Source organism: Rhinatrema bivittatum, chromosome 1 (assembly GCF_901001135.1).
Source record: "Rhinatrema bivittatum chromosome 1, aRhiBiv1.1, whole genome shotgun sequence".
Lineage (NCBI taxonomy): Eukaryota > Metazoa > Chordata > Amphibia > Gymnophiona > Rhinatrematidae > Rhinatrema > Rhinatrema bivittatum.
The window spans coordinates 705,947,897-705,967,310 of record NC_042615.1 but is presented as its reverse complement, the minus strand read 5'-3'; the positions used below and the strand labels follow the sequence as shown (position 1 = coordinate 705,967,310).

The window sequence follows — 19,414 nt, the reverse complement described above, 5'->3', positions numbered from 1 at the left end:
AACTGTTTGTCGATAAATAAATAAACATGAATACAGATGCACCGTGCTTAGAGAAGCATGCTTGGCAGTAGCATTTTTGAAGTTTTTCTAGCTTGTCCCTTGGTTTTCTGGGTAATGCCCACGTGCCACTTCTCAGCAACAAAGTAACTCTGTAAACAGAAATAGTAACGACTGCTTTGTCTTATCCACCTGAAGGATATTCATGTTTGGCCTTAATGAACTCTGCAGTGTTTTGGACTCCAGTTAACCGAGGCCAGTCCATTTCAATGTAATAGCTTGTTAACTTTAAAGGATAGGTTTTATTCCAGAGATCCCCAAGCTGTGGCTCATGGGCCATATCTAACCTCTCCTATTTGGTCTGCCAGGACAGTTGCAGAAAATCTGGAGCCGGTAATGTTATAATGCAGCTAACAGTATCCACCACGGAGACGTTGAAGGAGCATGTTTGCTGCCTCACCTCTCCTTACAGTGCCAGATTCTGAAAGTCAATGCAGGTTCAGCAGGTAGAGCTGGTAGGCAGCAGGTGCATGGTAGGGATAGTAAACAGACACATATGCAGTCTTTCGGCATCCTTGCAGTATGTACTGTCAGCTGTGTTCTGCCGCTGTCAGCCAGGGGGGAGATAACTGAGGCTAAGAGTACGAGAGGAAGATTAAATCTAATTGAGGGGAGGAATAAGTGAGGCTGAAAGATTGTGATTGGATTTGGATTTTGGATTTAATTGCCTTTCCAAATGCAAAAATGCAAGGAGAGTTACAAAACAGGTTACAGTAGGCAGGACCCTGTACTAGAGGGCTTACAGTCTGACTGTATTTGAGGAAGTGAAGGGTGAAGTTGACTCTTCCAAGGATACAAGGAGCAGCAGTTAGAGAAGTGAGATTTGAATGCTGACTTCCTGGATTTTCAGTCCACTGCGCTGGTGGGGGGGAGGTGCACTGAATGAAGGAGATAGAGGCTGGGCAGAGTCTGAGGGAAGAAGAGGAAACGGACAGGAGAAGGTAGGGAGGGACTGAAAGGGGAAGATGGAAGACAGAATCAGAGACAGGAAGGTAGAAGGCTTAGATACAATTGAAAACCAGATATGGGGAGGGAAGGCAAGGAGCAGCATCTCTGTCTTTCTGAGATCTAAGAGAGCTATTGGTCTCAGTACCATTGAGCAACATCACCACTTGGGTGACTGATTTGTCCTGCTTGCCCACGAAGAAAAGATGGAGCATTTATGCCTGAGGGCAAGGGGTGTGACCATGTTTCTTACAAAGGCCTTGTTTGTCTGACTGAGAGTGACAGAGTGAGGGGAGGAGATGGAGGTTAAAGGTGAGAGGGGAGATGGAAAGGTATATAATAAAGATGAAAGGTAGATGAGAGAGAGAAATGAAGACGTGTTAGACAGCAGAAAGAGGCGTAGAAGAACAAAATGAGAAGCAGGATGAGAGAAAAATGTTGGCAAGAGAAGGTGGAAGGGAAAGGGAGAGATGGAGAAAGGAGATGATACATAAGGAAAGGTTAATTAGAAAAGGATTCAGATGATAAATAAGAAGAGAGTTCAAACTTTATTTAAAAACTTGCACCTTGCGCTAACTCCAGTTCTAGCCAAGTAACAATCAACAAAATAATAAAATACATAAAACTTGGCAATGTTTTGTAAGCGCATACTGGCAAGTGGATGCCATCAGCGTAAGCACTGATTTTGATGACCATAGACTTTGGCGCATACTTGCCTAATAGTCGTCATCTTGGCAGCTTGTGAAGTGTGCCAAGCTTCATAGTGATCTGATAAGTATAATTTATGATTTTATCTGCGCTTATTGGATAAGCATTTGCATATTGAGTTGCAAAGAAAATATACAAATAATTTAGATAATCCCACTTTTGAGGAGTTCTGCTTGCCTATAATCCTGTCTACAGTGCATTGTGGGCAAAAGACAGCAGATTGACTTCCTTAGTCTCATACTACTTATTAAGAGATTAAATATATTTTCTCCCTCACACTTTGTGCTTTTGGAATATAAAATCCCTAGACAAAGGCAGAATTTTTTTTATTTTTATTTTCTGTTATTGGCATATATATCACTCTTCAGTATTACATGGTTACATTTTATATACAGTTTTAAATTGTTTAAAATTATATAGTATGGAGATAATTTTCAAAAGGATATACATGTGTAAAAGCATATATCGTAGCAACTTTCAAAAGCACATTTATACACGTAAAGTCCATTTATGTGCAAAAAACATTTTGAAAATTCATTGAAATTTCAAAGGAATTGCCCATGTAAAAACAGCAATTTTCAAAAAACTATTTATACATGTAAAATCTTTTGAAAATTATCTCCTATATGTGTAATAATTGACATGTACCCATCTCTAAAAGTTAAATGAAACATTTTTTGATACCCTCTTTTAGATAACTAGAAAATCTTGTAGGCTACCACATTATTTTTGAAAAATTTGGAGCTGTGCAACCTGCCATACCTTTCCCTTCCTTTTCTCCCCTTCTCATCTCTAAAACAAAAGAGACAGAAGATGTGCAGTAGGATTGGTTGCTGGAGCCATTGCTTGCAAAAGAAGGGAGTCCATATAGTAGCACTGCAGCCTACAGGGAGCGGGGGAGATGGGCCAGCTATGGGGTGGGAGGGGGAAAGGAGAGACCAGGGAGAAGCTGTAAGCAGAAGGGAAAGATGGGAGACACTGGAGGGAGAGAGGTTATTAACATTTTTATCTGGCCCTCTCAGTGATTTGAAATGTTTTATGTGGCCCTGCTCATAAAAGGTTTGGGGATCATTGGCTTAAACAGCTGCAACTGGTTGATTGAGCTCTTGAGGTACAGCATTCTTATCATTGAAAATGGCAGTGGCAAGTAGATGGTGGGAGCGCCAGCTCACTGGTTGCCTTCTTGTTTATTCCTCAGACATTGTTCCTTGAGAATTCTGGGTATCATCACTTCACAGGTATTAGTAGGGGAAAGTAAGTAATGGAATAAGCCGCTGTATTTGCTCCTTGAAAGAAAAGTGTCTGTGAAATGGCATAACCTAGAAACCAGGAGTAATTGTATGGTAGGACACAATTGCAGTAAAGACGATGCTGTCAGCTGAAGCCTTTAGTTTGTTTCCCAGGACGGTCTGTCTACTTTTTTTTTCAGCTGTTGTTTTTGTGAAACTTATTTGAACCTTTGTAGAGGAAAATACCATTAATGTTCCTTTCTGGTGATGTGCTAGTTTTAGAATGCCAGTATACCATCAGTAAAATCAAAATGAAGTCACATATATATTATGATTCTTTTCAATAGGGTATACCCTCATTTGTGGGCTGGTGCACACTTCCGCCTACCGGCGTTTTTCAACTTTTAGGTACAACTGCCAATTTGGCTGCCCATTCAAGGTACGATCATAGGGTTACCCATTTTTTAAGAAAAGATCATATTTAACACCGCCGTTTATTTTTACAGAAACGGATAATTTACATTTTTACAGAAACGAATTTTACAGAAACGAATTATCCGTTTCTGTAAAAATAAACGGCGGTGTTAAATATGATCTTTTCTTAAAAAATGGGTAACCCTATGATCGTACCTTGAATGGGCAGCCAAATTGGCAGTTGTACCTAAAAGTTGAAAAACGCCGGTAGGCGGAAGTGTGCACCAGCCCACAAATGAGGGTATACCCTATTGAAAAGAATCATAATATATATGTGACTTCATTTTGATTTTTGTGGATATCGTGTCACAGTCTGTCCAGTTTTTTCTTTTATAGTATACCATCAGTGCCCGGGCTTGTCAGATTTTAGCCTATCCTGGTAAAGAGAGAAGTTTACAAAGTGAGGAATGATTATCTGAAAAATCCAATCAATAAAATACAAGATGATATTATCACATTATTTCTACCACCAACCCACAACATATGTTTTTATTTCTGATTTTTTTTAAACATCTTTTTTCTTCTAGCAGTGAAAGGACCATGGATCTGATTTTGGAAATGTGCAATACTAATGCTATCCACTGGTGTGGTGTTTCGGGCCGGCAACTTGGGAAGCTGCATCCCAGTTCTTCCCTTCATCTGACACTTATACTTTTATCTTCCATACAGGGATTGCAAGTAAGAGAGGTTTCATTCTACTGTTAATGTTTCAGATATTGAAATGTCAGCTTGAACAAAGTGATTTCAGAAGACTACATTGGTAAAACAAGCTATTTTTGTGTGGTACCCACCCATTTCAAAGTAACTGCCAATGTTTGGTGATGGCAATACGTAATCAGAAGCAGCTGAGTAGTTATACCATAAGAAGCTTTTTGTACTGGTTGTGGAAACAGCACATGATAACATGCCAACACTGCTGCAATTTGAATTTATCCTTGGTTGCGATATCTGAGAAACCACCGAAAACGCAGGGAGCCTACTTGTTGGGACATACATTGTTGCTACAGTTATTTTTTTTTCTGATACACTCACATGATTGAACCAGAATCCTCAAGTCCCCACTGATATATCCTAAGAACTTGGTATGGATGGGACAGCATACAAAAAGGTTAATAGAGACACAGACACACCTCATAAGCCCTCTTTGCCTTCAGAAAATAGGCTAAAAATGTGATGCTTATTAGCAAGATAGGTAATGGGTTGTATATGATAGTGTTTCCCAACCATTGTGCTGTGACTGAACTGCAGGTGTGCTGCAAGAACATAAGAAAATGCCATACTGGGTCAGACCAAGGGTCCATCAAGCCCAGCATCCTGTTTCCAACAGTGGCCAATCCAGGCCATAAGAACCTGGCAAGTACCCAAAAACTAAGTCTATTCCATGTTACCATTGCTAATGGCAGTGGCTATTCTCTAAGTGAACTTAATAGCAGGTAATGGACTTCTACTCCAAGAACTTATCCAATCCTTTTTTAAACACAGCTATACTAACTGCACGAACCACATCCTCTGGCAACAAATTCCAGAGTTTAATTGTGCATTGAGTAAAAAAGAACTTTCTCCGATTAATTTTAAATATGCCCCATGCTGACTTCATGGAGTGCCCCCTAGTCTTTCTATTATCCGAAAGAGTAAATAACCGATTCACATCTACCCGTTCTAGACCTCTCATAATTTTAAACATCTCTATCATATCCCCCCTCAGTCGTCTCTTCTCCAAGCTGAAAAGTCCTAACCTCTTTAGTCTTTCCTCATAGGGGAGTTGTTCCATTCCCCTTATCATTTTGGTAGCCCTTCTCTGTACCTTCTCCATCGCAATTATATCTTTTTTGAGATGCGGCGACCAGAATTGTACACAGTATTCAAGGTGCAGTCTCACCATGGAGCGATACAGAGGCATTATGACATTTTCTGTTTTATTCACCATTCCCTTTCTAATAATTCCCAAAATTCTGTTTGCTTTTTTGACTGCTGCAGCACACTGAACGGACGATTTCAATGTGTTATCCACTATGATGCCTAGATCTCTTTCTTGGGTTGTAGCACCTAATATGGAACCCAACATTGTGTAATTATAGCATGGGTTATTTTTCCCTATATGCATCACCTTGCACTTATCCACATTAAATTTCATCTGCCATTTGGATGGCCAATTTTCCAGTCTCACAAGGTCTTCCTGCAATTTATCCCAATTTGCTTGTGATTTAACTACTCTGAACAATTTTATGTCATCTGCAAATTTGATTATCTCACTCATCGTATTACTTTCCAGATCATTTATAAATATATTGAAAAGTAAGGGTCCCAATACAGATCCCTGAGGCACTCCACTGTCCACGCCCTTCCACTGAGAAAATTGTCCATTTAATCCTACTCTCTGTTTCCTGTCTTTTAGCCAGTTTGCAATCCACGAAAGGACATCGCCACCTATCCCATGACTTTTTACTTTTCCTAGAAGCCTCTCATGAGGAACTTTGTCAAATGCCTTCTGAAATCCAAGTATACTACATCTACCGGTTCACCTTTATCCACATGTTTATTAACTCCTTCAAAAAAGTGAAGCAGATTTGTGAGGCAAGACTTGCCCTGGGTAAAGCCATGCTGACTTTGTTCCATTAAACCATGTCTTTCTATATGTTCTGTGATTTTGATGTTTAGAACACGTTCCACTATTTTTCCTGGCACTGAAGTCAGGCTAACTGGTCTGTAGTTTCCCAGATTGCCCCTGGAGCCCTTTTTAAATATTGGGGTTACATTTGCTATCCTTCAGTCTTCAGGTACAATGGATGATTTTAATGATAGGTTACAAATTTTTACTAATAGGTCTGAAATTTCATTTTTTAGTTCCTTCAGAACTCTGGGGTGTATACCATCCGGTCCAGGTGATTTACTACTCTTCAGTTTGTCAATCAGGGCCGGGTATGGAAAGAGGAGGTGCCGTAAGTCTTGCATTTTTCTCCCTTCCTAGCTGCAAAACGTCCTCCTGCCAGCAGAGGGTATCTGAGAGCAGCGCCTATCTGCTGCTGCTTCCTTTTCTGCTAGCTTTCTCTTGCAAGACAAACTGGCTTTGTGCTGCTACTATTGCAGAGAAAAGCGGGCAGAGGAGGAAGCAGCAGTAGCAGGTAAGTGCTGCTCAGATTTGTGCTGCCTCTGAGGAGAAGGAGAAACAGCTAAATGTGCAATGCCATGTGGGGGAGGGAAAGATGAATGTGCCATAGGGTGTGTGGGAGAGGGAAGGTGATGAAGGCAGGGAGTGGGAAAGAGGGGCTAGACTGGGGCTGGGTAGCTGGACAAGGAAGGTGATGATATACCAGAAGGATAGAAGGAGAGGGAAGGGAAGAAGGTGATAATGCCAGGGAGAGGGAATATTAAGATGATAGTGCTAGAGGGGTGGTGGGAAATGAAGAGAAAGTGGGAATGATCCCAGGGAGTGGAGGGAGAAGGTGGTGAGTGATGATGCTAAGGGAGAGGCAAGAGAATGTGGTGGTGATGCCAGAAGGGTAGAGAAAGAGGGAAGAGAAGAGAAAGTGGTGATTGTCAGGAGGATGGAGGGAGAAGGTGGTGATGATGCCAGGGGATGGAGGGAGAGGGGTTGGGGGAGAGGAAAGTGGTAATGATGCCAGGGGAGAGATGGAAGAGAAGGTGATAATGCCAAAAGGGTGACAAGAAAGGGAAGCAAAGGTAGTGATGATGCCAAGAGAGAGAGAAGATTAAGGTGATGATGTTGCTAGGGGGTGGGGAGAGAGAGAAAAAAAAGCAGTGATAATGCCAGTGGGTGGAAGGAGAGGAGTGGGGGAGGGGGGAAGGAAACAAGGTAGTGTTAGGGAAAAGGAAGAAAAGCAAGGTGGTGTTGGGAAAAAGGAAAGAAAAACAATTCTTTGCTTCAGTGTTTACTGAAGAAGATGTTGGGGAGATACCCATTCCGGAGACAGTTTTCAAAGGTGACAAGTCAGATGAACTGAACCAAATCACGGTGAACTGGAAGATGTGGTAGGTAGATTGACAAACTGAAGAGTAATAAATCATCTGGACCAAATGGTATACACCCCAGGGTTCTGAAAGAACTAAAAAATGAAATTTCAGACCTATTTCAATTAATTTGTAACCTATCATTAAAATCATCTGTTGTACCAGAAGACTGGAAGGTGGCCAAAGTAACCTTCATATTTAAAAAGGGTTCCAGGAGTGATCCAGGAAACTATAAACCGGTGAGCCTGACTTCAGTGCTGGGAAAAATCGTGGAAACTGTTGTACATAATAAAATCACAAAACATTTAGATAGACATGGTTTAATGGGATACAGCAGGTATGGATTTTCCCAAGGGAAGTCTTGCCTCTCCTACATTTTTTTTTGAAAAGGTGAATAAATATGTGGACAAAGGTGAACCGGTAGATGTGGTATATTTGGATTTTCAGAAGGCATTCGACAGTCCCCTATGAGAGGCTTCTATGAAAACTATAAAGTCATGGGATAGGAGGCGATGTCATTTTGTGAATTGCAAATTGGTTAAAAGACAGGAAACAGAGAGTAGGATTAAATGGTCTGTTTTCACAGTGGAAAAAGGTAAACAGTGGAGTGCCTTAGGGATCTGTACTTGGACCGGTGCTTTTTTTAAATTTATTGAAATTTCAAAATACATACAAATGAAAATCTTGCAAGAAATAAACATGAGACAAAGTTTACAACCATTTGAAAATTATAAAATAAATATAAGATGAAAAAAAGGAAAAAGGTAATATATGAAAATAGACTAAGGTCTCATGAAAGAATAAGAAATTAGAGAGATTCAAGAAAAAAAGGAGAGTAATAAAAGTGATTAAATTCAAAAGTAAATTAAGAAAAAGAGAGGCAGCATTGAGTATATAATCTAGTTCTGACGAAATTACATACATTTAAACAGTTTCAGTTTGGGTATGTGCATCAAGGTAGAGACATAATTGGTCAGGCTCAAATTAAACAAATCTCAATCCTAAATGAGAAATCACACATTTACAAGGAAATCTGAGAGTAAACTTTGCACTTAGTGCTATAGTTTCAGAATGTATACTAAGAAATTTTTTACGATGTTCTTGAGTAATGGAGTAATGTCTGTATAAATCCAGACCCGATGACCATAAAAAGAAGACATTCTATGATGAAAAAAAGCTATGTATCTTGAGAGAAAACTAAGGAAATAAATAAAATCCCATGTTGAGAAATATATTTTTGTAGATGTTTCCAATAATGGAGTCAAGTCAGGGTCCATATCTTGAAGTTGATCAGATGTATTAGCTTGAATAAACTTAATCATGTAAGCTTTAGCAATAGTAGGTGTAGCTTCCACAGGAAGTTTAAGAATTTCTAGTAAATATTTTTTAAACATATCAATAGGTGACATTAGATTAGATTGAGGAAAGTTCATAATTCAAAGATTTAAATAGCGAAGAGAATTTTCTAAATTTTCCATCTTCCTTGATTGAGAAATGTCAGACTTTATTAGTTTCTTGAACTTGCTGAATAAAAGTAACTTGTTTCCCAAAATCTTAAATTTTTTAATATGAGAACCGAACTCAATTTCAATAACTTGGATACGAGGGGAGAAAGTAGAGGTGACATCAACCAATGTAGAAATAGAATTTTGAAGAACTATTATTGCAGACCAAACTGAGTCCAAGGTAATCACAGAAGGATTTATTTATTTATTTATTTATTTAACACTTTTCTATACCGACCTTCATAGTAATAACCATATCGGATCGGTTTACATAAAACAAGGGTATAACTGAAGCAATAAATAAAATAAAAGTAATTAACAAGAGAAGTGAATAAGGCAAAGTTACATTTAACAAGGACTAAAAAACTTGGGAAGCTTAAAAGCTGGAAGAAAGGTAAAGGCAGAAGGTATAAGATGCTTTAACCAGTGAGTGCCAGAGTCCTTCTTTTGAATGGTTGGAGGACCTCAATCTTCTATGTCCAAGTGAGGGAAAAGAAGACTAAAGATTGTCTGGAGGATCATCGAAGGCTTGGTGGAATAGCCACGTCTTAAGTTTTTTCCTGAACGTAATGAGACAGGGTTCTAATCGGAGGCTTGAAGGGATGTTGTTCCAAATAGACGGACCTGCTATTGAAAAAGCTCGGTCTTTGGTCGAGGAAAGGCGTGTGGCTTTAGTTGGGGGGTAATTCAGAGTACCTTTATGATTAGGATTTAGGATGTGGCAAAGAGGGACAAAGTAAAAAGTAGTCAATACCTTGACCAATTTGCTCAGCTTGAGCCTTTCGTAGATTTCCCCCATTCATCTCCAATGTCGAAGTCAGGCTCTTCTTTGCCTGCGGTTGATGCAAAATATTCTAAGGTTGCGGGAGAAACCTCTGGTACCCCACTGGAACATATCACGGCTTCATCTGGGGGCTCTTCCCCAGAAACCACCGATCTAGGATTTAGCGATCCACACAGCAGTGAGGAGTCCACCAAAGAGGCCTTCTGGAGAGGGAGAAGTGAGTCGACGGAGCACCATGGCTGAGTAACATCAAGGTCTGGTGTGGAAGCCGCTCACTCCATGGCTCGGCCCACAGCCGGTGAAGGCTCAGATGCTGGAATAAAGAAACCCCTCAATAGATGGCTAGAAGGAATTGGACCTAACCAGTGCTTTTTAGTATATTTGTAAATGATCTGGAAAGGGGTACGACGAGTGAGGTGATCAGATTTGTAGATGACACAAAATTATGCAGAGTAGTTAAATCTCGAGCGGATTGTGATAAATTGCAGGAGGACCTGCAATTTTTTGGAAGATTGGGCTTCCAAATGGCAGATGCAAGGTGATACATATAGGGAAAAATAAGCTTTGCTGTAGTTACACAATGTTAGGAAAGAATTCTAAAGGTCATAGTGGATAATATATTGAAATTGTCAGCTCAGTGTGCTGTGGCAGTCAAAAAAAAGCAAACAGAATGTTAGGGATTATTAGGAAGGGAATGGTGAATAAAACGGAGGATGACATAATGCCTCTGTATTGCTCCATGATGAGACCACATCTTGAATACTGTGTGCAATTCTGGTCACAGCATCTCAAAAAAGATATAGTTACGCAGGAGAAAGTGCAGAGAAGGGCGACCAAAATGATAAGGGACATGGAACAGCTCCACTTTGAGGAAAAGCTAAAGAAGTTTGGAGAAGAGACGACTGAGGGGGATATGATAGAGGTCTACAAAATCATGAAAGGACTTGAACAGGTTAAATATAAATCTCTCAGATATTAGAAGGACTAGGAGGCACTCCATGAAGTTAGCAAGTAGCTCATTTAAAACAAATGTAAGAACATTCTTTTTCACTCAGTGGAATTCATTGCCAGAGAATGTGATTACGGCAATTAGTGTAACTGGGTTTAAACAAGGTTTGGATAAGTTCCTAGGGGAAAAATCCATAAACTGCTATTAATTAATAAGCAATAGTAGCTTTTAATGTTTTGGTACTTGCCAGGTATTTGTGACTTCGATTGGCCACTGTTGGAAACAGGATGCTGGGCTTGATCGACCCTTGGTCTGACCCAGTATGGCATGACTTATATTCTTATGCCAGAAGAGTGAAGGGAGAGGGAAAAGGAGGTGGTGGTGATGCCATATGGGTCAAGGGAGAGGGATGGTGATGATGCCAGGTTGTGAGGGAGAGAGAAGAGAAACTGATTATGTTAGGGAAAGGAAAAGGTGATGATACCAGGGTGGTGGGGAAGAGAGAAGGAGGAAGGGAGGATAAGGTGATGATGCTAAAGGATTGAAAGAAGAGAAGTTGATGATGCCATGGAGGGAGGGGGGGAATGAAAGGGAAGGTGATGATAGCAAGGGGTAGAGAAAGAGGGAAGGTGATGATGCCAGAGGAGGGATGACAAGGCAGAGGAGATGATAATTGTGAAGGTGGTGGTGTGCCATGATGAAACAACCCTGTATTGGGTGTGCCACAACACACAAAAGGTTGGTAAACGCTGGTATATGCTACCAGAAAATGTGTTTAGAATTAGCATTTAGCAAGTCTGAAATCAAAATTTATATTTAAGCTTTTAAGTTGTAGTGTTTCAACCACTATGGTTTGAAAACCATGGGTAGCTTGGAATAAAAGTGTATCCAGTCGCCTGTCAAATTATAATTTAGAATAGACTGATGTCACATTGCTATCTATTATATCATTCAAATTCTTACTTAAACTCTTTTTAACAAATACCAGCTTTCTAGGCAACCAGTAATTCTAAGGTTTGATTTGAACTGCTTGGGATTATTAGGAAAAATGTAATCCAAGACTTCCTAAAGGGTAAATTAGTTGTGGATACAGTGAACATAGAAATTGCATCGTGGACCTAGCCAATGCTGCTGCTAGTGCTATTGCTAAATATTAAATGGTCAATGATGAAGTAAGTATTGCTATTGTGATTTGACGGTGTTTCATAGCCACAATGATGATGATGTTTATACTTACACTGTATTTTTCTGATACCTAAACTGCAAAACTGCTGCTAGTTGCAGCTGTTGGGAACCAATGAAAAAGGTGATAAAGGGTTTTATTCATAAGGACTTTTTCCCATTCTGTAACTATAGGAAAAATAAAATCTCTGTTGAATAAGGCCCAAAGTATCTTATGTAAAGTTGCACAGACCGTCTATATTGAAACAGGAATTCAAACTTGCATGCAAGAAGGTCTCTTGGCTACTAGTTCTGTGTTCTAGCCACCGGTTCAGATCTGTGCAGTCACTCTGCCTTCAGGGGATATAGACTACTGAATTTCTGCATTACAATTGTAGAGCAATGGTGAAACTTTTAAAATTATAGATTTAGTAACTGTTCAAGGTTTTATGTTTGCAGTCTGCATAATTTGTATAAAATAAATATCCATAAATAGGCAGTAGTTAGTAGATTAGTGATGCATTGTGTAAAATATTCATTCTAATCATAGCAACCTCTGCAAAGTTGAGATACTAGTTAAAATTAGTGGGAACCCAGCTGGTCCTGTGGCTGATATGGGTGGGCATGCAGGTGATGGGTTTGAACCAGAGAGTTTAACTGTCATTTTTAAGGAAAATTGATTTATTCAATCAGACTTCTGAGGGTAAAATCCCTCTCCCAGAAATTATATGACCACACTTGTTAGATTTTGTGATCTGGAGGGATGTGCATTGGTGAAGAATTTTGTCAGAATGCATTTGAGAAAGTGAACAAGAAAAGACTGAGAATCAATGCATTTGTGTAAATCCCCCTGTAGATATGCCCCACAGCTTGTTGTTTCTTCTCCTGTGTATTGTGTAATTTTCTTTTTGTTAATAGTTTTTGTTCTTTTGTTACAGAGTGTCTCTGGACTGAGACTGACAGACACATTTCTGAAGAGAACATACGAATATGACGACATTGCTCAAGTCTGCGTAGTTTCTTCAAAATTAAAAGCAGAAAGCTGACTACTAATTGTCGCATTTTGCCCCATCTCCTTTTCCTGATTTTATTTGTTCCTCAAGCTTTACTGGACCAAATTTTCAATATGTTGTACTTTAATAATAGCCACAATATTTAAAGAATAAACAATTTAAGCAAGTTTTATTATTTAAACTTTCCTTCTCTGTAAATTAGTCAGAACCTTTTCAGTGTTTTAAAATATTGTATGTTTTTAAGATAAAATAAGAATAAACTTATCTATGATTTCAGAAAATAAAATGTAAATATGATCAAGACTCTGAGCTTCGATTATTTGTTGGGCTATGTGTTGGGTAGGTTCTTATTTAATTTCAGAAGAAACCCAGCTTCAACAGTTCTATGCAATTCACTCTCGAGGCAGCTGGATATGGAAGCCTCACATTCCCAAACCAGTATAGTATTGGATGTCAGTTATTTTACAACAAAGGACTAATTTGCATCCTTTACCATACCATCGGCATCACTTACCTTATTTACCATACCATCGGCATCACTTACCTTATTTACCATACCATCGGCATCACTTACCTTATTTATGCCGATGACATACAACTTCTCATACCAGTAACTGACACACTCAAGAAGGCTTTCGATCTCGCTGCCTCATACCTTAATAACACAAAAAATCTCCTAAACCAATTGAAACGGTCTCAACATGGACAAGACGGAATGCATTCTCATCCAAAGAAAAACTCCCACAACTATCTCAAACAACACCATTCAAATAAATAATACCACCATCAAACTCAGTGACAAAGTCAAGGACCTAGGAATCTGGATAGACACAGAACTGAATCTCAAAAAACACGTACCTGCAAAGGTCAAAGAAGGCTTTAACAAATTAATGATACTGAAATGCCTAAAACCACTGCTAAATCATTCAGACTTCAGAACCATTCTACAATCCTTGATCTTCTCCAGCTTCGACTATTGTAACTCTCTGATGTTGGGTCTACCCAAATCAACTACCCGACCTCTCTAAATCCTACAGAATGCAGCAGGTAGAGGTCTAACCGGTAAAAAAAAAAAAAAACACAGACCACATCACACCTGTCTTAAAATCACTTCACTGGCTCCCCATAGATAGAATTCAAAACACTATCCATACTCCACAAAACCATACATGGGAATGAAGTCAAATGGATAAACGACAATATACACACACAAATATCATGGCGTAGCACAAGATCTGCAAATAAGGCATTATTAGAAATTCCCACGTTGCAGCAGCCAAACTTACTACAGTACACGAAAGAGCATTCTCAATAGCAGGGCTGACCCTCTGGAATAAACTCCCTGAAAATCTAAGACTTCAGAGTAACATCAAAGTGTTCAAAAAACTCCTCATAACTGATAGATGCCAGATTCTCTCATTCCTTTCCCCACCCCTCATTACCCCCCTTTTGTCTCCCCCCGCTTTCCCACAAATCACGCCACACTTTCTTTGGAGTAAATAAGGCCGCAGTTTATTATACGAACCCGAGCCTCGCTAAGTACTTATACTACAATATAACAACCCCCCCCCCCCTCCCGGTAACAGTCAAACCGCGCCCCCCACCGTTTCCAGTGGAAGAGCTTCCCCCCGTAAACAGTCCAACAGCGCCCCCCACCGTTTCCAGTGGTGGAGCATCCCCTTGTAAAACCTCCGAGCATCGGCCCCTTCTTGCTCTTTGTCAATCTCGTGCAGCAGCCCCCCCGCACTGCACAAGATTTCCCCCCCCTTTGTAAACTTTAACAACACAATGCAATAAACAACATTTGAGGCTCGGGTTTACCGCCATAAAACAATAACAACATTAGTTGTCATTGTTTCCCCCCACTGCGGTCCTCATTTTACCCACTACTTGTTCCAAACCCTCTTGTATCGCATTGTTAAACAAATCGATACCTACGTCCGATAGATGTACTCCATCGGAACGAAACAACCCTGGGATCACCTCCCAAGCCCACTCATGCCTCACCCAAAAACCCCCTTGCCTAACTACCCACTTACCCACCTGCGTATTTATCTTCTTAACCCCTCTACACCATAAATGGGACTGAAGGAATTTAAAACGCACAATAATATCCGACCACCCCCAATGTGTATCCTGCATAGCATTCAGCAAAGTACTGAAATCCTTTTTAATCTTAACTATCAAGTCCTTACAAGAACATATTCCAACATCATTTCCCCCTAAATGAATAAGCACAATTTTTGGATGCCCGAATTGTAATACGCGTTGTTCCACAAAGGATAGCAAATTGTCCCATTTCATTCCTCGATGACTGAGCCATAAGATCTGCCAACGCCGCTCCTCCATCTCCAAGTTCAGTCCATACGGTCTGTGCCGTGCTCTCGATGCAGCCCAGTGAATAAAAGAATGGCCCACGACCCAGACACATTCTTGCCGCCCCCGCACTGCCTTTTTCTCTGGAAAAAACACACCACAATGAATATCAGCACAACAATTCCCATAGACCCTTCGTTCCTCCCTTTCGGTTACGTAGTAGAAGTCCTAATTTTTTTTTTTTTTTTTTTTTGTATAACGTATTTATTATTTGCTTATTCCTTTGAGTTTTGTTTGTGTTTTTTTTTTTTTTTTTTTAACTGTTCCACTTGTATTCCTCCCTTATTTCTCATGACGAACGTATGACTGGAAAGCCTTCGATTGCCATCTCCCTATCGATTGGATTGCCCTATCCGGCAATCCCCATTCGGCCGCCGAAGTCGCCGCCCCTATACGGAATGAATGTGACGAGAAATGTCTGTCGTCCCAACCTAAACTCCTCACCGCTTTCTTCAAAACCTGAACAAACTGATAGACCGTCACTGGCCATCCATCCCTATGAACTAAAAATAACCCTTCCACCTCCGGTCGAACTGCCATGTAACTCATGACATGCCCCACTGGACACACACACCCCTCCTCGGCTGGAATTAATCTGACTAATTGGCCCTTGCCATATGGATCCACCTTAGACCGATGGATGCAAAGTGTCACTATACCTTTACCTATCCAAACATTTTGGACCTTCAAACCCCTACCTTTTGTATTAAATTTTGAAGATGCTACCAATTCTCCCACCCGCATAGCCCCAAAAAATGCTAAAACGAACGCTGTCCTAAACAACAGCACTTCATAGGCCGACCAGCAAACCTCCGGCAAACAATCCACTATCAACTTGAGATCCCTGTACCTTATGGGCAGCCGCATATCTGGCAACGTGCCTTGCTCCCGTTTCCAACCACCTAAAATTCGTTTAATCAAAAAGCTATTAGCTGGATTTCCCCATCCATACAACTTCATAAAAAAGGAGAATCCCGTCAAATGCGCCCTCACAGCCGCTAAAGAATAACCGCTAGCCTTGGCCCACAGGATAAATTGAACCAGCTGAGCCTCCCGCACCTTTCCTCTGTGCCAGCCTTCACCCTTTAAATAACTCCCTACCACCCCGTATCCTCGCACGTATGCACTCCAAGTTGACGGCGCTAGGGACTTCCGAATCAGCGTCCAAACCGGCGTCCCAACAGCCATAGCTGGTCCGGCAGCTTCACTCCCTCTTCCTGTGCTCCTGGTGCCGCTCTTCGAAATTGCTGCCACTTGCAACGAGAGAGAGCATCTGCTATCACATTAAGTTCCCCAGGCACATGTCGCGCGCTAACGGTCAGATTTAACTGTAAACACCGAAATACTAATTCCCGCAATAATTCGGATACCTTAGGACATTTTGCTGACTGTCTATTAATTACCTGTACCACTCCCAAATTATCGCACCAAAACCGCACCCGTTTGTTTGCCAACTGTCTACCCCATAAATACAATGCCACCACGATTGGAAATAATTCCAAAAAGGTAACATTTTTCGTCAATCCCTGACACTTCCACTCCTCCGGCCATTGCTCCGCACACCACTGTCCCTGAAAATATGCGCCAAAACCGGTCCCTCCCGCTGCATCAGTATACAACTCTAGCTCCGCATTTGAAACCTCATCTTGTTGTAAAATGCAAATTCCATTAAAAGAATCTAGGAACGCCTCCCACACTCCCAATTCGTCCCTTATTCTGGATGTCACTCTAATGAAATGATGCCTACCTTTGATGCCCGTCGTTGCACTGGACAACCGTCGAATAAAAGCCCTGCCCATTGGAATCACCCTACACGCAAAATTCAACACACCTATCAGGGACTGCATCTGCCGCAATGTCACTTTCTTCAACTGCCGTGTAGACACAACCAACCTTTTCAACTTCTCCAGCTTGTCTGCTGGCAAACGCGCTTCTAAGGTTAAAGAATCTAGTTCTATCCCTAAAAACACTAAACTAGAAACCGGGCCCTCCGTTTTTTGAAATGCAATCGGTACCCCAAACTGGTGTGCCACCTGTAAGAAACCATCCAGGAGCCTCTGACATCTATCCGTCCCCTCTTCCCCGACAAATAAAAAATCATCCAGATAATGTAAAATACCCCCACCTCCCGTGCATTGTTCAGCGACCCAATGCAGAAACGTGCTGAATGCTTCGAAAAAGGCACACGACACCGAGCATCCCATCGGCAAGCATTTATCTACATAATACCTCCCCTCAAATCGAAAGCCTAATAAAGGGAAACAGGCCGGATGAATAGGTAGCAGGCGAAACGCCGCTTCAATGTCTGCCTTTGCTAACAACGCACCTCTCCCTGCTGCTAACACCAAGCTGACGGCTGTATCGAATGAAGCATAACTAACTGAACAACAACTCCGCGGGATATAATCATTTACCGAACTACCCGAAGGATGCGATAAATTCAATATAAAACGAAACTTTCCCTGCTCCTTTTTCGGGATAACTGCCACCGGGGACAGGTGCATGTTAACAAACGGAGGCTCAATAAAAGGTCCTCCCACTCTACCCAATTGTATTTCAGCTTCTATCTTTTCCCTTACCATATGCGCATGCCGACTAGCCGACTGAGCATTCCTGCCCGTACCCCCAAAACCGGGACCCGCATAAGGAATCACGAAACCCACCCGAAACCCTTCCCTTAAAAACTGAGCCACCTCTTTATTCGGATATCTCTCCAACCAAGGTGTCATCGCCTGAACTGACACTGGAGAATCCGCCACCCTAAACAATGAATTACGCTTTCCCCCCTTTTCCTGGGGTTGCGCTACCCACTTGAGCGCATTTGAGGGCCGAGTGCCCCCCTCCGCAAGTTGAACACGCGTGTCGGAATTTGCAATCAGGGAACAAGCAAACTGCCCTGTTAAATCGCCAACAGGTATCGCTTCCCGCCCCTTTTGTCTTACCCCCGGGCATGCTACGAAAGGGTTGCCCTCCCGCCCGAAAGGACTGCCCAATCCCGCTACCGTACCCTGTTCCCATACCACCGCTCGTAGTTCCACCTCCCACACTCATAGCCTTGCTCCCGCTGTTCCCTTTGGACGTCATTTGTGTTAACCACAAATTGATGTCTTGAGCGGCCCAGGACATCCCCTTGCTACCTGCCATCTTATCCCTGAATTTCTCATCGTAGTTGAGCCACGCCCAACCTTCATAATCCCTAAACGCTCCAAGGATACTATCAGCATATGATAGCAAAGCTCCATACTGTGAAGCGTCATAATGCCCAACTACGCTGGCAAGCCTTAAAAATCCGCGAACCCAATTAACTATATTCTTTGCTACCTTAACGCCCTTTGTCTTCGAATGCTTCTTCTTATCTTTCTTCTTGCTCCTCTTCACCCTCCTCCTCCCTTCTAACAATCTAAAAATGTTCACATACCGTCGCTTCCTAATTTTTCTGCGCAACTTCCTCGGGACCCCCTCCCATAATTCCGCTAACGTAGCACTAGCTGTCTGCCCAACCCCGTGCAAGGGCCCCTCCTCTAACACTCTCTTATATTTGGGGCCCGAATCGGAAGAAAACTCAGAGGACTCCGACCCACTGGATGATGAACTAGAGGGGGAGCAATGTCTTTTCCTTTTGTACTCCCTTTTTTGTTTTTTGAATGTCTGCACGTTCTCACCTGCGCCTGTAGTTGCCCAGCGCCGTTGCTCCTCCGCCCGGTTTCTTCCGCTGCAGTCTGATCCACTATGCACCGGTTTGGATAATACCCCATGGAACTCTCGCTCTCTCCAAGCTTCCTGACTCGAAGTCCCCGGCAACTCGTCATCCTCAGGTTCTGCAAGGAAACCCACCTCTCTCCCCTTTCGGGTAATTGCCCTTTTCTTCCCGTGTGCCCCCAATTCCTTAAGAGGATTCCTTTTACTCACCCTGCTAGTTCTACTGCCGACTTGTCCAACCTGCCGTATGGCTGGGTGGCTAACTAAAAAATCAACCGCCCTCTCACCCTGCGCGGCAGAGCGCTCGCTCCATGCCGGCCATCCTCCAAACCCCTCACTCCCCAGAACTCTGCTGGGCCTTTGGGGGGGGGGCGCCCTCACTATGGGGGAAGCGCTAGCTGGGGCCTTAAGGTGACCTCCTGCGCCTGGGTACTTGGAACGCAATAACCCCTTCCCCCGAACCCCCAGGTGCCTGCTGCGGTCCCAGGAGCTGGGATAAGTGCCCCCTGAGGATACCAGAGGTACTGCTCTAACCCCTCTGCTAT

At 42.0% G+C, this 19,414-nt stretch overlaps 1 protein-coding gene across 9 annotated transcripts in view; it reads left to right on the top strand.

Annotated features, from left to right (window-relative positions):
• Window positions 1-12,969, top strand: part of TRAPPC13 (trafficking protein particle complex 13) — a 153,435-nt gene extending 140,466 nt beyond the window's left edge. For 7 of the 9 annotated variants that reach the window (XM_029576157.1, XM_029576173.1, XM_029576191.1 and 4 more), the window contains 2 exons: window positions 3,941-4,091; window positions 12,720-12,969. In XM_029576157.1, coding sequence (XP_029432017.1) covers window positions 3,941-4,091; window positions 12,720-12,827 — 259 coding nt within the window. In that variant the 3' untranslated portion in view covers window positions 12,828-12,969. The remainder of the gene's footprint in view (window positions 1-3,940; window positions 4,092-12,719) is intronic. The other 2 variants (XM_029576164.1, XM_029576182.1) reach the window with 1 other exon arrangement.
• Window positions 12,970-19,414: the final 6,445 nt, after the last annotated feature.